The sequence below is a fragment of the Andrena cerasifolii genome, chromosome 3 (genome assembly GCF_050908995.1).
Source record: "Andrena cerasifolii isolate SP2316 chromosome 3, iyAndCera1_principal, whole genome shotgun sequence".
NCBI lineage: Eukaryota > Metazoa > Arthropoda > Insecta > Hymenoptera > Andrenidae > Andrena > Andrena cerasifolii.
In genome coordinates this window covers 2,442,597-2,457,636 of record NC_135120.1, presented here as the reverse complement: position 1 = coordinate 2,457,636, position 15,040 = coordinate 2,442,597, and the positions used below count along the sequence as shown (strand labels likewise).

At 40.6% G+C, this 15,040-nt stretch overlaps 3 protein-coding genes across 6 annotated transcripts in view; 1 reads left to right on the top strand and 2 right to left on the bottom strand.

Moving 5' to 3' along the window:
* The window catches only part of Gcn2 (eukaryotic translation initiation factor 2 alpha kinase Gcn2), a 387,266-nt gene that overhangs the window by 251,549 nt on the left and 120,677 nt on the right, over positions 1–15,040 (bottom strand). The window lies entirely within an intron of this gene.
* The window catches only part of LOC143367013 (uncharacterized), a 236,059-nt gene that overhangs the window by 189,339 nt on the left and 31,680 nt on the right, over positions 1–15,040 (top strand). The window lies entirely within an intron of this gene.
* On the bottom strand, positions 495–2,640 carry LOC143366938 (uncharacterized). Its single transcript, XM_076808424.1, has 2 exons — positions 2,623–2,640; positions 495–2,573 (listed from the first exon to the last, which is right to left on the bottom strand). Exon 2 carries the CDS (start codon positions 2,566–2,568, stop codon positions 655–657), a length of 1,914 nt encoding a protein of 637 aa, XP_076664539.1. The 5' UTR covers positions 2,569–2,573; positions 2,623–2,640; the 3' UTR covers positions 495–654.

The following is a 15,040-nucleotide window of genomic DNA, read 5'->3' as shown; positions in this document are numbered from 1 at the left end:
TTCTTCACTTCTTTGGGGAAGTGACGGCGGCGTCGGTCGACTCGCGTGATCATATGATCCGCGAGTAAAAGTGTCATCGCTGGCACTTGTCACCACTGACGATAGTCAGCGGTGCGACGCCGGATCGATCATATTTATTATTTTCTTCGTCACTTCTTCGGGGAAGTGACGGCGGCGTCGATCGACTCGCGTGATCATATGATCCGCGAGTAAAAGTGTCATCGCTGGCACTTGTCACCACTGACGATAGTCAGCGGTGCGACGCCGGATCGATCATATTTATTATTTTCTTCGTCACTTCTTCGGGGAAGTGACGGCGGCGTCGATCGACTCGCGTGATCATATGATCCGCGAGTAAAAGTGTCATCGCTGGCACTTGTCACCACTGACGATAGTCAGCGGTGCGACGCCGGATCGATCATATTTATTATTTTCTTCGTCACTTCTTCGGGGAAGTGACGGCGGCGTCGATCGACTCGCGTGATCATATGATCCGCGAGTAAAAGTGCCATCGCTGGCACTTGTCACCACTGACGGGGTCAGTGGTACCGCGCTTTACAACGCGGTGCGACGCCGGGCCGTTATAATAGTTTCATTATTTCTGGAGGGAGACCTTTTTCGCTTTTTCAAGCTTTTCGGTTTTTCTTTCGCTCTCTATGCTAGAATAAATTTTGGCTCCCGAATAGTCATGCACCTATTGTGCCGACTATCTATTAATTCGGGTAGCATGCATTCTAAATAAAATTGAACAAGTTTTGGCTCCATTTCTCTTTTCCAAAACGCATCATCTCTCTTTACTTTTATAGATTTCAACCCTTTCGGGGTCCAAAGGCAAAATATACAGTACTTTCTGTCAGTAATGTGTAACTGGCCTTGTATTTGATAAAAATAGTGATGCGTTTTACTTATTGAAATACCTGCGTTACGCGTGAACATGCGCCGGACAGCGGGAACTTGTTCAATAGCTTCTTCAGGCGTAAAGTTCTCCGCTGATTTGGGGCATTTGATTTCCAAAATACCCTCTTGACCGATGATTCCATCCGGTGAAGCTCCTAAGAAGGCGATGCAGCTGTCGATGAAAAATCCACATTCCGCAATATCTGTATATTGCTTCTTCAATTCTTCGCGAGCAATATTCTCGCATTCTTTCCCGTATTCCACCGCGGGTGCACTAATTATCTTCGGATAAAGAATTGATTTTACTGTATTTGCGCAAAGCGTGTCAGGTCGGCGACGGCACACTTGTCCAAAATTGGATGCTGTCAACAATTTGGACCTGTACTGCAACCATTTGCGGTTCTTTGCTTGTCCGATTGTTTCATCTTCAATGGCATGTCTTTTCTCTTGCCAGTCACTGAGCATTTGCATATGCTTTTCCCGCTCCAGTTCGTACATTTCGGATGGCTTCTGTGCATTTTGTCCATAATCACAATCTTTCTGCGAGGGCAAATGCTTGCGTACATATCGCGCAGCCTTCGTTTCCTTCTGTTTTGCAGCTTTCTTTTCCTTTTCTTTCTTTTTCTTTTCTTCCATTTGGTGCACAACCTCGGGCGTTTTCTTCTTCATAACCGCATCCAATCGCGAGTGCACTTGGTTACTGTTGTACTCCACGACAGCAGCAGCACATCTCCCTGTATAAGATCCTCTTTCGGCGAAATTTAATCTTTTTCCGCCAGTGTACTTGGCAATTAGTCCGTTCAAACTTTCCACAGCGTTATTAGTAGTATTATAGAGTAAGCTCTCCGCATGAGCTAATAGTGGACGAAGTATTTCTTTCACGTCCTGGTACACTCCAATTTTCATCAAGTCTGGAACGATGTTTTTCTCATTCTCTTTATTCTTTCCATCGCAGAAATATTCTAGTCTTGCACACTCTGCGTGTTCACCAAACACGTGGCTTGGAACATTCTGTATGTCGCCATACAAATTCTTCGTTCTCTCGTCGATTGATACATTCTGATTGTATCTAAACTTTGCGGCTTTCACGATGTCCGTGCGCATCCGGCGAATGCTACTTTCCACAGTTTGTCTCAATGGTCCAGATGTGGTCTTTTTTACAATCGCTTTCATTTTTGTGCAAAAGTTTCGCAACAAATGATTCGTGCATTCAATCTTTTTTACACGAATCTGTCTCTTATATGGGTCCGCATCAATAATCTTCTTATACACGCTACTGTCCCCATCAGCAATCAGTGTAGAATAAACGAGCCCACGTTTTTCTACGCTAGTGTTGAATCCTTCTACTATAGCATCGCTTTCCATAGCAGTCGATGCTCGAGATGTTTTCCAGTTTTTGAAACATGTGTGCTTTCGGGGTTCTTTCTCGTTTTTCGCAGCAATCCGACAAATTCTGCAAACTTTGTTCCGAACGCCGTAAAATAATACTTTTTTCGTGTGATAGCCAACTATCACGCCGACTCCAGACGCAGAATCGTAACATCCACTGCGGTAGGATCTCTTCATCCAGCTTCCGTCGGCCACAACGGGGATGTGAGGGGTCCCTGACCCGGGAAGAACGTCGCCTCTCTCAATCGCCAAACGTTTTTCTTCTTCAGCCGCTGCTAACATCTCTTCTTCTGCAGCGGCAATTGCGGACTTGACGAATTCATCTTGATTCTTCACGAATTCTTTCTTCGACATGCAACGTATGTTCACTCCTGCAAAAGTGTGTTCCAACTGAGCATAACTGCCTCCACATAAGATTGTTGCATTAACGGCGCCCTGATTGCTATCCACTTCTTCGGCTTCGTTCGATTGATTGTGGATTTCAGCTTTGTAATGGCATAAAGTGCACATTACGCTGAAGATGCTCTTGAAGCCACACCGTTTCACACCAGTTATTCGTAGGTGTTCAATGCCGCAGTCTTCTCTATGTTTTGCATGTTTACCTATTTTCTGCAATTGAGCAAGCACATTTTGAAAATTCATTACATCGTTGCTATTTAGGAGACGCGATTGCTCTTGCGACTCGTTCTTTGCAACTTTTTCTATAACGAAGTTTTCTTCTTCGTTACTTTCAACATCAAATTCTTGAAGCGCCTCTTCAGTTTCTCCCAAACTGGCCGTATCAGTGTCTTCATCGGATGGTTGAGTGCATTATCTTTTGGTACGTATGATTTTGTCCATCGGATGTTGATGGTTCCTCTACCATACGTTCCTCGGTCACTTCTTCTGAATGTCCTACGGCAGTGTCGTCTGCCGTTTTTTCGATTTCTTGTTTCTTCTGAAGGGCTGAAGATCTTCTCTTTTGGCGATGTACTTTCCGTTTCGAAAATCTCCTTGCGGACGAACGTAATTTTCGTGGACGAAACGGAGAATTATTGTCCATATCTTCTTCCACATCCTGCATATTCACATTTAGAGTGTCACTCATTCCACACTAAACCAACAAACACAACACAAACACAAACACAACGCAACACAACTCAAAATCCTACTGCCCGTTACAAAAAACGTAAACGCGAACCGTGAACGTGAAACGTGAATCCGAAGGAGTTGGTTACGTGCGCGTGACTGATGCATGCGCAGTTTACGCAACACAACCACCGTTCCTGTAGATGTTCCCCTCCAACAGTGGTACTTCGAGCCCCGCCGATCCCTGGTTATTGAGGACACAATTTCTTAGAATTCTTTGTTCGAAAGTGAGAGATAAAACTTTCGAATAAAAAAAAAAAGTAATTATGCAGAACTGGTGTTTCCTCATCGATTTCAATTATTTTTGGATATGTTGCCGGGGACATGATTCTGAACAACTTTTTCCTACACATGTTACCACCGCTCGACCTTCGTTGCCGAGATATTTGCCAGAAACTATCGGTATTATTATTATATTATTTTATTATCCGGGACAGAAAATCCCATAGTTACAGAAGAATTATATGAACAAAGGGCTTACAGTTACTAGCGCTTACTAAACTAAGTTAACACTAAGGTTTTCAACAGACTATATAACAATGGTCGGATTATACCGATAGTTTCTGGCAAATATCTCGGCAACGAAGGTCGAGCGGCGGTAACATGTATAGGAAAAAGTTGTTCAGAATCATATCCCCGGCAACATATCCAAAAATAATTGAAATCGATGAGGAAACACCAGTTCTGCATAATTACCTTTTTTTTTTATTCGAAAGTTTTATTCGAATAAATGCAACGAATAAAGGATATTCTTCCGAATGGCACCAGTGGCCGATCGAGATGAGGTCTGGGTGTGGGGTGGGGAGGGGGTGTGAGCCCTAAATCTAAAATTGTAGCTTCGGGTATTCTTTAATATTTCGTTTCCGAAATATTAATAAAAAATTGTTAATTTTTTTTGGAAATTTATTTACGTTGGTGGAGGCCTCCCTACCCGTGAGCCCTTCTGCCCCCCCCCCCCACGCCATTTTCCACTTTTGAAATTTTGTAATACCCCTCGTAATACTCAGCAAGTTTCGTCTCGATCGGCCACCGGTTGGAGCTAGACCAGTGCGTGGGGCGCGGAAAGCACGACAGCGAACCGATGTGACTTTGGAAATATTCTAGTATTACTGTACTGTATTGGGAATAAAAACTGATGCAGTTACAAGCATCGCGCGATGAGGTCAATATCGTACATTGTATCATCGACTGTGAAACGAAGAAGATGGTTGTGTTAGTAACGTCTGTATACATAGGTAGATTTCAATGTATTATGCCGAAATTTTTTTATTAATATCTCAGAAACTAAGAAATATCCGCAGCGGAAATTTTATATTAGAGGGTCTCTCCACCTCCCGCCCAACCCCTCAAAATTTCAGTTCATTCCGTTGGTTGGGTCATACCGTAGTATATCCGCGGATTCTCTCACTCTGGAATAAAGAATTCTAAGAAATTGTGAAGATAGTCGCCGGGCTCCTAAATAACCAGGGATCGGGGGGGGGGGGTCGAGGTGCCACTGATGGAGGGGAACACCTACAGGAGCGGTGGTTGTGTTGCGTAAACTGCGCACGCATCAGTCACGCACATGTAACCAAGGCTCCTGTAGGTGTTTCCCCCTCCACAAATAAGTCTGCCCAAGGACTTGTTGCGTGGCAAGCAACAGTTGGCTCACGAACTCTAGAGCGATAGAGACGATGCAGAATTCACAAAATGTAAGTATTATATTGTATACTATTATACAGAGTGACTCTCTGGCTAGAGAGATCTATATTGCATCGATATTGCAGTGATACCAATGCATTCCTGGCATTCTCCCGATTAAAATCATGTCATGTAATTCGGACTATTTTTAACGAAGTTAGCGTGGTACCATTTTCATCGGCACGATATCGATTGACGCCATTTTCGCAAAGATCTGTTGAGAAATGCAGAACGTGGAATTCGTCACTTCCACGTAACTCAGCGAGGCACGGTTTATTGGTGGCATTGTAGATCGAGAGCTGGCTATATAGGGGTCAACGTGACTCGATGCAGTCACAGTTCTTATTGTTGGATTAGTGTTGCCGAATGCGAAATCCCCATCTGCCGAGTCAGTCCGGAGAACTAACGCGGGGGTGGGCGGTCAAGCAGGTAAAATTTGCAGCATAATAACGTCATTCTTGCTGTTCTGAAATTTCATATACTTATTGTTTACGCATTTAATGAACGATATGCAAAATGGCAGACCACCAAGTGGGCCCTAAAGGCGGCTGCCGTTCCAATATGCGGCCGACGGCGGTCCCACTAGGGCAAAGGAGAAACAAATGTATATTTCTCCCTTGCACTAGCGCGCAAGCCACGTATCGCGCTTTTCATCGACGTCTGCCAACGTCTTATCCTCCACGTGGTGGTCTGCCATTTTGCATATCGTTCATTATGCGTAAACAATAAGTATATGAAATTTCAGAAAAGCAAGAATGACGTTCATTATGCTGCAAATTTTACCTGTTTGACCGTCCACCCCCGCGTTAGTTCTCCGGACTGACTCGGCAGACGGGGATTTCGCATTCGGCAACACTAATCCAACAATAAGAACTATGACTGCATCGAGTTACGTTGACCCGTATGTATCCAGCTCTTAGACTATTGTCTTTGAGGACTCTAGCGAGAGAATCACGCTGTACCATCTTACTATTTGCCAAAAATAATACATTCAACATTTCATTTCCAGATGAAAGATACGGTCCCGACCCCGTCGGGGAGAAGTGGAGGGGGGGAGCAGGAGAATGGTGAACGGGAAAGAGAGAAGGAGGAGAGAAGGAGGAGAAAAGGAGGAGAAAAAGGAGGAGAAGAAGAAAGATAGCGAGGAAAAGTTGGAGAAAGCTCTAGCAAAAGTAAGTTATGTTGAAATTATGTGTGTGTACAGTATTATCTCCGTAAGTGTTCGCTGGTCGGGCCGGCGTTGAGCTCCTGTCGTGAACAGATCTCTAATTCCGAGTGTTCGTTTCTCGCTTCTTCCTGGCCGAAGGGGGGAGCGAGATGGAACGCTTTGCCTGCGCGACGGCCGCGAACGCAAAAGACGGAGTGTCAGGCGTCCGAAAGACGAAGCGAGATAAAACATCATCCCGTCGTCTCGCTCGCTTTCAGTGGCTCTCGCTCGCTCTCGTTCCATCTCGCTCTCGCCTTCGCCGGGCAAGAGTGACACAGAAGTGGTGGAGATACATAGCAACAAACCCGTATCGTGTGCACCAAACCGAACACATACGGAGACAATACTGTATTATTATTGAAAGTGGTATAAGTCGATCTGTAGCTAAAAAATCGTTTGTTTTCTTTAACATTTTTATTGATTATTATTCCATAATAAAATTACACAAGTTTATAGTTTTAAAAACATTACCCGATTTGATTTACGGATGCGAATATTTTGTTGATTCAAAAGCATACCCTTAAATATCCCAATGTATGAATAAATGGACTTATACCAGTTTAAGAAATAACGGCTCATATGTAGGCGTAGAACTAGAAGATGTAATTTTTATGGTACTGTTTCAGTTGAAGAAGGAGCTGAAAATTTTGAAGTACGGCCGTGGGGGCTGCGGCGGCAACCCCATTATTATTAATAATTATTAATATTACAATATAAATATTAAATATTTAAAAATATAATATTTCTAATTGATCAATGATTGTTCATTTTCTTTGTTTCAATGGAATGTAAAATTTTCTCATTTTCTATTGTATCGACATGAACGTTTCAGTAACATACTGCTGAGATTTTCCAGATGAAAATGAATTTAAACACGGTATAAATCGGATTATTTTTAGCATTATTAGATTAGAAATGTTTCGCATTTATATTTAATTATTCGATTTATACCGCATTTGAATTCATTTTAATGTGGAAAATCTCAGCAGTATGTTACTGAATATTGAAAACGTGACATTTTACATTTTATCAACATTGTACGCCTCTCCAACCGAGATTACAAGTTGCCGCAGAGTGGGGCATTTCGGGTCGAAACACAGCACAAAACATTTTCTCACCCAAATCATATATTTATCGTTAATTTTTCCATTTCATTCAGTTAGGACGTATGCTTGTGATCCTATTGGTACAGAAAAATTAATGAAATTTGTTTATTTAATGGGTCATAGTACTTTTTTACAAATTGCCGACAATATCGTGCACACTGTACATAGGAAAAAGTTCCGCATCTTTCACATGTAAAAAGACTTCAGTTACTTTGAATTTCAATGGCAGGAAAGGCATTTTTGTAAAAAAAAAACGTCATAGACCCCTTCTCGTCCCTCTAACTACCTCGTTTGAACTCCCGTTAAAAATAAACAATGAAAATTGGGACATTCAGTAAGATATAATTCCAGAAATATCAGGGATATCAAAATCAAATTTGGTACACTTCAAATACATACCTCAACACTTAATTCCACCAAAAATTAGTTGAATTAAGCAAACAATAATACTATAAACAACAATACAAATTCTGAAGAGTTTCGTGGTTCTCTTCTTCGAAACCGTGTAGTCGCGTTAAAAATTAATGAATATGAAAAACAATCATAATACCTGCAATCAACTACCTGTAAAAGAAAATTTGCAGTTTAGCGATATTTTTGTAAAAGGACTTAGTGCCGTGTTTCGACCCCAAATGCCCCACTGTGCGCCGCCGAACAGCCCAAATCCTCGCTGGTCGGGACCGGCGCGGCGTTGAGCTCGTATCGCGAGCAGAGCCCTAATTCTCAGTGTTCGTTTCTCGCTTCTTTTTAGCTGATAGGGGGAGCGAGATGGAACGAGTGTCAGGCGTCCGAAAGACGGAGCGAGACAAACAACATCTCGTCGTCTATCTCGCACCACCTTCGCTCGCTTTCAGTGCCTCTTGCTCGCTCTCGTTCCATGAGACAATACTGTAGTATCTTTTATTTGACTTTATCCAGATATTATCTTTGCCCATCTCTGTTCTCCAACTGCTTCGCCGTGATTCATTCAAGCCTCCTCGATGGAAAAATATTGATAGGGGAAATGCGGCAACAGCGCGATTCGACTCTCGATACGTCTCGGCAACTATGTCTTTCCTACATTTATCGGCTAGATTGGACTTCCACCGGTTTTGATGGTACAAGGCACGAATATACCATCAACGCCGGTGACGGAGAAACCTTGAAGCTTCATTCTGTCATTTTTCGGGCTGTCCTGAGTACACGATTCATAAATTCATTATTATTTCAACGTACGGTGCTTATTAGCGTTCAAACGGACCAGACCACCCTGCACGAAAGTCTACTGAAGGCAACTAAACCCGCAAAAACGTCCACCGTGCCGATTCCAGGACGAAAGTTGTAATTTACGGTTTGCTTACTACATCGCGTATACGCAGGCCCGGCGGAACCATGCGCCGCACAAGGGCGCCAGCCGAATGGGACGCTAAAAAACTAGATCGTACGCTTAATAATAAAGGAATCTAACACCTCACATAAATTAAATATAAATGTAATTCTTTTAAACATATTAAATAGAAAACAAGTGCAAAAAATTGGGGACAACAAAAATTTTTTTGCACAAGGGCGCCAGCTAACCTCGCGTCGGCCCTACCTACACGTCACGCTGGTGCTACATGGCTGCAGTGCACCATTAGCGCCACCAACGGAGAAGCCTTGAAGCTTCATTCGGACAGTTTTCGAGTCATAAATTCATTATTATTTCAAAGTTGGGTGCTTATTAGCGTTCAAACGCACCAGACCACCCTGCACAGATGTCTACTGAAGGCAACTGTACCCGCAAAAACTTCCTTCGGGCCGATTCCAGGACGAAAGTTGTAATTTACGATTTGCTTACTACACGCGTATACGTGCACGCTTTTCCTAGCTTGTGTGAGCGTACTCACACATTCAAAGGCCCGCGGAGATGGCCCCCTTAAAATCACCGATAATCGCGCTGTCATATATATGACTGAAGCCAAGATGTGTAAACTATTCGCGTACAATCATTGCATTGAACATATGTATACGTGGCTAACTGAAAATATGTACTCTGTAAGCAGTAAATATGCCACTTTCGTAGACGTTCTACGCAGCGCTACCGCGCCAACAGATTATGTAAAATTAATTTGTGAAAGCGAACACTTCGAACAGCATTCATTGATCGATTGTGAATTGTTAGCATGTGCAATCAATCATATTGTAGATGATGCTCGTAGTAAAAAATGTTAAATTACATTCTTTTAATTATATTCTTTTAATTTTATGATTTGTACCATTTCATTCGCCCATCATCCTCCTCGTCACCTAACTTTAAGATTTTCTGACGCTGCATAATTCTTTCTATCATTCGCGCCGCCAAGTGACATCATCCCGCACGGCCGCTCCAGAGGAGTCGAATTACGCGAGATCGCGCGATACGCAGCGACGTTAAATCGGAACGCTTTGAAAAAATTTTAGCTTTAAAATGCATGCGATTCTATCCCCTATGTAGTGGTGTCTCTTTCCCTCCTAGAATTTTAACTTTAAAGTAATGCTCCGTCTCTTTTGTTTAAATTATTATACGCTGACGTTTGGCAACGGCTGTGCGTGTGCGTGTGCGCGCGCGCGCGTGTCTGTGTGTGTAAAAGAATAAAAAAACTGCATTAATATGTACCTGAAAGATTATTGTTTCTTAAGATATCCTCCTTTATTACAGGATACGTTCCTCGTTAACAATTTTCTGTAGGCATATGTATTTGTCCATTATGTGCTTTTACTTGTTTTGCTATTTGTGATACTACTTGCTACTATGTGTGCACTACAACGGAGGAATCCTTTATCTGCTCTCCTCTATATAGGTTCTCCATGCAGGATTGCAGCTTTTTAAGGTGAAGATTTGGTTTAGGGTTTTGTACATTTTAGTAATAGTTTTAGAGATTTTTAAAAATTCGTTCCCGAATAACGGGATAAACGTACCCTAGTTCTATATTATTTATGGATATTGGTGTTATTTGATATGATAGTAAAGTGCATAAAGCACAAGTAGTTGCTTGCTTTTTTATATAGAGTATTCGTCGACAAATAAAACATTGTCTATCTTTTCGTGTTGTGGCTAATGTAAGAAGATGCTCGGATGCTGGGTGTCCGTAGTCTCTCCCTATTCTTTGCACACAGTATTCGCAAAGAATGTGGTCTTCTTTATAATAATATGTATTTTTTTTAAAAAAAAATTTCAGACATATAAATTTATCCATTTCGTTGCGCTTGCTATTCGTTTGAATACGTTGTTGCTCGTATGGATGCGTGTGCTAGAGTGAAGGAATCTTGCGTCTACTCCTCTTTTATATTGACTCCCACGCAGGGTTGCCACGTTTTCTTTATTTTTTAAGGTAAATAAGCTTTTTTTATTCTGTTCATATGAACGATTCGCATTTGTTTAGGGTTTATTGCTATTTTCAGGTTGCTGTTCTCCAAGACTTCGGTAATCCGGTAGGGTCCGCTGTATTCCGGTCCTAGTTTTTCTCTTCGTGGATTTAGTAACCATACCCAATCTCCTATTTTATACGTTTGAGATTGAATCTTCCGGGCGTAATAATGTTTCTGTCGAATTTTTTATTCTTCCAGATTTTTTCGCGCCATTTGTCGGATGTGGTATAGTTTGTCCATCAATTTATCGACGTAGTCCGGATATGTTTTAATATGGTCAGTTGGAGGAATGCTTGACGGAAGACGTGCTTTTCTACCGAAAACAAGTTCGTGAGGGGTAAATTTCGTGCCTTCGTGAGTGCTTGTATTATATGAAAACATTGCTTGAGGTAACCATTGATCCCATTGTTTTTCTTTTGATACGTAATGTCGTAGGTACTCAACAAGGACGTGGTGACTTCTCTCTAAGGATCCATTGGATTAAGGATGAAATGCAGAGGTTCGGTATTGTTTAATGTGAAACGCTCTTGCGAATTTTTTCATAAGGGAACTCATGAAGTTTGGTCCCTGATCAGTGAGGATTGCTTTAGGACTTCCAAATTTACAGATGAAGTGTTCTGTGAATGCCTTGGCTATGTCCTCTGAAGTAATGTTTGCCAATGGTATAGCGAAAGAATATTTTGTTAAATTGTCCTGAATAGTGAGTATATAACTATTCCCAGTATTTGTGAAGGGTAGTGGTCCTACTATATCCATAGAAATCTTATCAAAAGCGTCAACAGGTGTATCTGTCAGTATCATGGGTTCCTTATTTTTTACTCGTACTAATTTAGTTTTTTGACAATCTAAGCAAGTTTTAATAAATTGTGTTATTTCATATTTCATATTCTTCCAATAATATTTGCTTCTTATGCAATGGTATGTCTTTGTAATTCCTTTGTGTCCGCCTATAGGTGATTGGTGATTCTCCTGGATGATCTGCTATCTATTTTGTACAGGAGGAGTTAGAAGAGTGCCCTTGCAGAATATAAATTGGATGTCTTCTTGTAGGAATATTATATTTATTAATTCTTGTAATTTATATAATGAGATTTTATTTCTTTCTGCTGATATGTATGTAACGAAAGTATACTTTCGTTAATCCGAATCTTGCCGCGCTCCTCATGCTTCGCGCGCCTTTTAATGGACGACCGCTAGATGGAACGAGGGGAGATGGGTATTACGTAATAGAGCACATGTACAAAGTATACAAAAGGATATTATAGATCGAGTAAAATAAATAGAGAAGCGAGAGTTGTAAACTTTAATTGTCGTTTACTTGTTTACAGGTAGGAGTGTAAATAATGTAAATAATTGTTGTAAATTAGCGAATAAAATTTTAAACTTTGTTTACAGAGAAACATATTTCAGTTTATTTATTCATCGCTAGCGATAATAATTAAGGAGCCTTATATGTATATTTTTGTTGTATTTTTAGGTATTTGTGTGTGGAGTGTTTTAAGTGCTTTATATAAGTCTTCTTCTGATGAATGGTTCGTTGTGATGAGTCCAATTATTGTATGTTTTCCTTCTTTGAGCTTTACTAACTCCCCAACTTCTAATGGATGGTGAAATTTGTGAGGTTTTATATTTTTTTCTTTATATAATTTTTCTCCTGCTGGTCCTATTGGGCTGCCTTGTGTGTTTATGAATGTTCCTATATATCCTTTTCCCATCCATAGGTGATCTTCTACCTCTGTGTGTTGTTGTCTGATTGGAATATTTGAAACTCTTCTTGGCTTGGTTGATGTTTGTTTATGCCGTGGAGAGGGAGAAGGTGATGGAGGAGGAGTAAGTATTTTCTTCTTCCTTATTTTTATAGGAGTTATAGGAGCAGTATCTGTGCTGGATTTTAATTTTTGCTTTTTCTTTTTAGGTGTATGGTGAGTGCTTTTGTCTGAACTTGTTTCTGCACTAATTTTGGGAGGATCTTTATAATTGTGTTTTGGTACTATGATTGCTTCGTCTATTTCTTCTATTAGGTCTTCTTGAGGTTTCTTGATGTGAGGTGCTTTCCTTGTGGTGTCTTGTATTATGTCTTGAGGGGGTGTATGTATTGTTAGGGGTTCTGTGACTTGAGGGGGCGCATGTACTTCAACGGGTACCGAGATTTGGGGGCGTGTATATATTTCCGCTTTTTGGGAGGGTATGAATATTTCCGCACGGCGAGGTGGTGTATGTGTTTCCGATGGTTCAATATTTGGTTTTTTAGCTTCCGGATGAGAGGAGGAGGTGTTCGTTTTTTTTTCGCTTTAATTTTTTCCGCTTTATATTAATCGAGTCGCTTTCGTCGTACGATGAAGAATCAGAATCCGAAGAGCTAATTCTGGGTTGTTTGTATGGAGCTGGGTTTTCTGACGTTGAGGCAGTAATCTCCCGTTGCCGCGTTTTGAATTGATGAAATTGTTTGTGTTTTTTATTTTCATGAGAACTTGTTTCCGAATGTGCTCGTTTCGCGTTTAACGGTAATGAAATCGGATTTCTAGATAAGGCATCCGCGTTCGTATTGTATTTTCCCGGTTTATATAGTATTTTATAATCGTACTCTGCGAGTTTAATTTTCCATCGTACTAAACGTGAGGTCGGATTAGATAGATTTTGAAGCCATTCTAAAGGTTTATGATCTGTTATGAGATAAAATTTTCTGCCATAAATATAAGGTCGAAAATGGAATACCGCGTATATTATTGCTAGTAATTCTCTTTCCGTAGGTGAATATCGCGTCTCTGCATCGTTTAAAACACGGGATGCGTAAGCTACTGGTAAATCTTTCCCTATTTCCCCTTGACTAAGAACTGCGCCAACGGCAATGCCTGAAGCGTCTGTCGTAATGTTAAATGTCTTTTCGAAATCTGGAAATTGCAAAATAGGTTCTTTGCAGAGTGCTTCTCGTAGAGTTTCGAATGCTTTTTGTTGTTTATACGTCCATTCGAATTGATAATCTTTTTTAGTGAGATTTGATAGTGGTCTTGCAATTCTTGAAAGATCCTTTATAAATCTTCTATAATATCCACTCAGTCCTAAGAACTGTTTTACATTCTTGACTGTTGTAGGAGTTGGGAATTCTTTTACAGCTATTATTTTCTTTGGGTCTGGTTTAACTCCTTCTTCTCCTATTATGTGTCCTAAGTACGATACTTCTTTCTTTAAAAATTCACATTTATCCGGTTGAAGGTAGAGATTTGCGTCTCTTAATCTATTCATTAGTCTTTTAAATTTTGTTGCATGTTCTTTAAGTGAGCTGGCATATATCACGATGTCATCTAAATATACAAAAAGTTCTATCCCCTGAAGTCCTGTCAAGATTTGATCCATGAGTCTCTGGAAGGTAGCTGGTGCATTCTTAAGTCCAAATGGCATTCTATTAAATTCATAGTGTCCGTATATTGTAGAGAAAGCTGTCTTTTGTCGATCATCTGGATGCATAGGAATTTGGTGAAAGCCCGATGCAAGATCAAAGACAGAGAAATATTTCGCGCTTCCTAACTGATCTAGTATGTCAGTTATATTTGGTTAGGGGTAGGCGTCTCCAATTGTTTTCTTATTTAATTTCCTGAAGTCTATTACAATCCTGGCTCTTATTTCGCCTTGTGCATCTTCTTTTTTAGGTACAATCCATATGGGTGAATTGTATGGCGATGATGAGGGCTGTATGATTCCTTTTTCAAGTAATTCTTTAGTTTGTCTTTTTACTTCTTCTTTATATGCTTGAGGGTATCTATATTGTTTCGTAAAAACAGGAACGTCGTTTTCCGTTACTATTTTATGATAGGCTTTATTTGTTGCTTCTAGTTTTTCTCCTGGAAGGTAAAATCTATCCGCGTGTTCTTTAATCAATTCTTCAACGCTGGCTCGTTCTTCTGAATTTAAATGTTCTAATCGTAATTGTTGTAGTAGTTGATATGTTCTGTTAGTTTTCCTGTATATGTCTGACGTTTCATCTTTTATAGGTACTTCGTCGAAAGGTTCTAGTTCGACTGATGGTACGGGGATTTTAATGTCTTTTGAAGATGTGTTTATTGCGAAGAGATATGCTACGCCGTTATTATTTGAAACTACTGCATTTCCCATATGTATATTTGGGTGAATTTTAATTCCTGGAATATATCCTGTGGTAGATCGTGTGTTAAGGACCCGTACATATATTTGACTTCTTGTTCTGGTTGGTATTGTGACCATTTCTGGATCAACGAATGGAATAGTTTCCATTCCAATAGTTATCGCTGAT

Bases quoted from the DNA above. Each gene is read 5' to 3' on its own strand.
- LOC143366938 (XM_076808424.1), bottom strand. From the start codon at position 2,568: ATGTTAGCAGCGGCTGAAGAAGAAAAACGTTTGGCGATTGAGAGAGGC.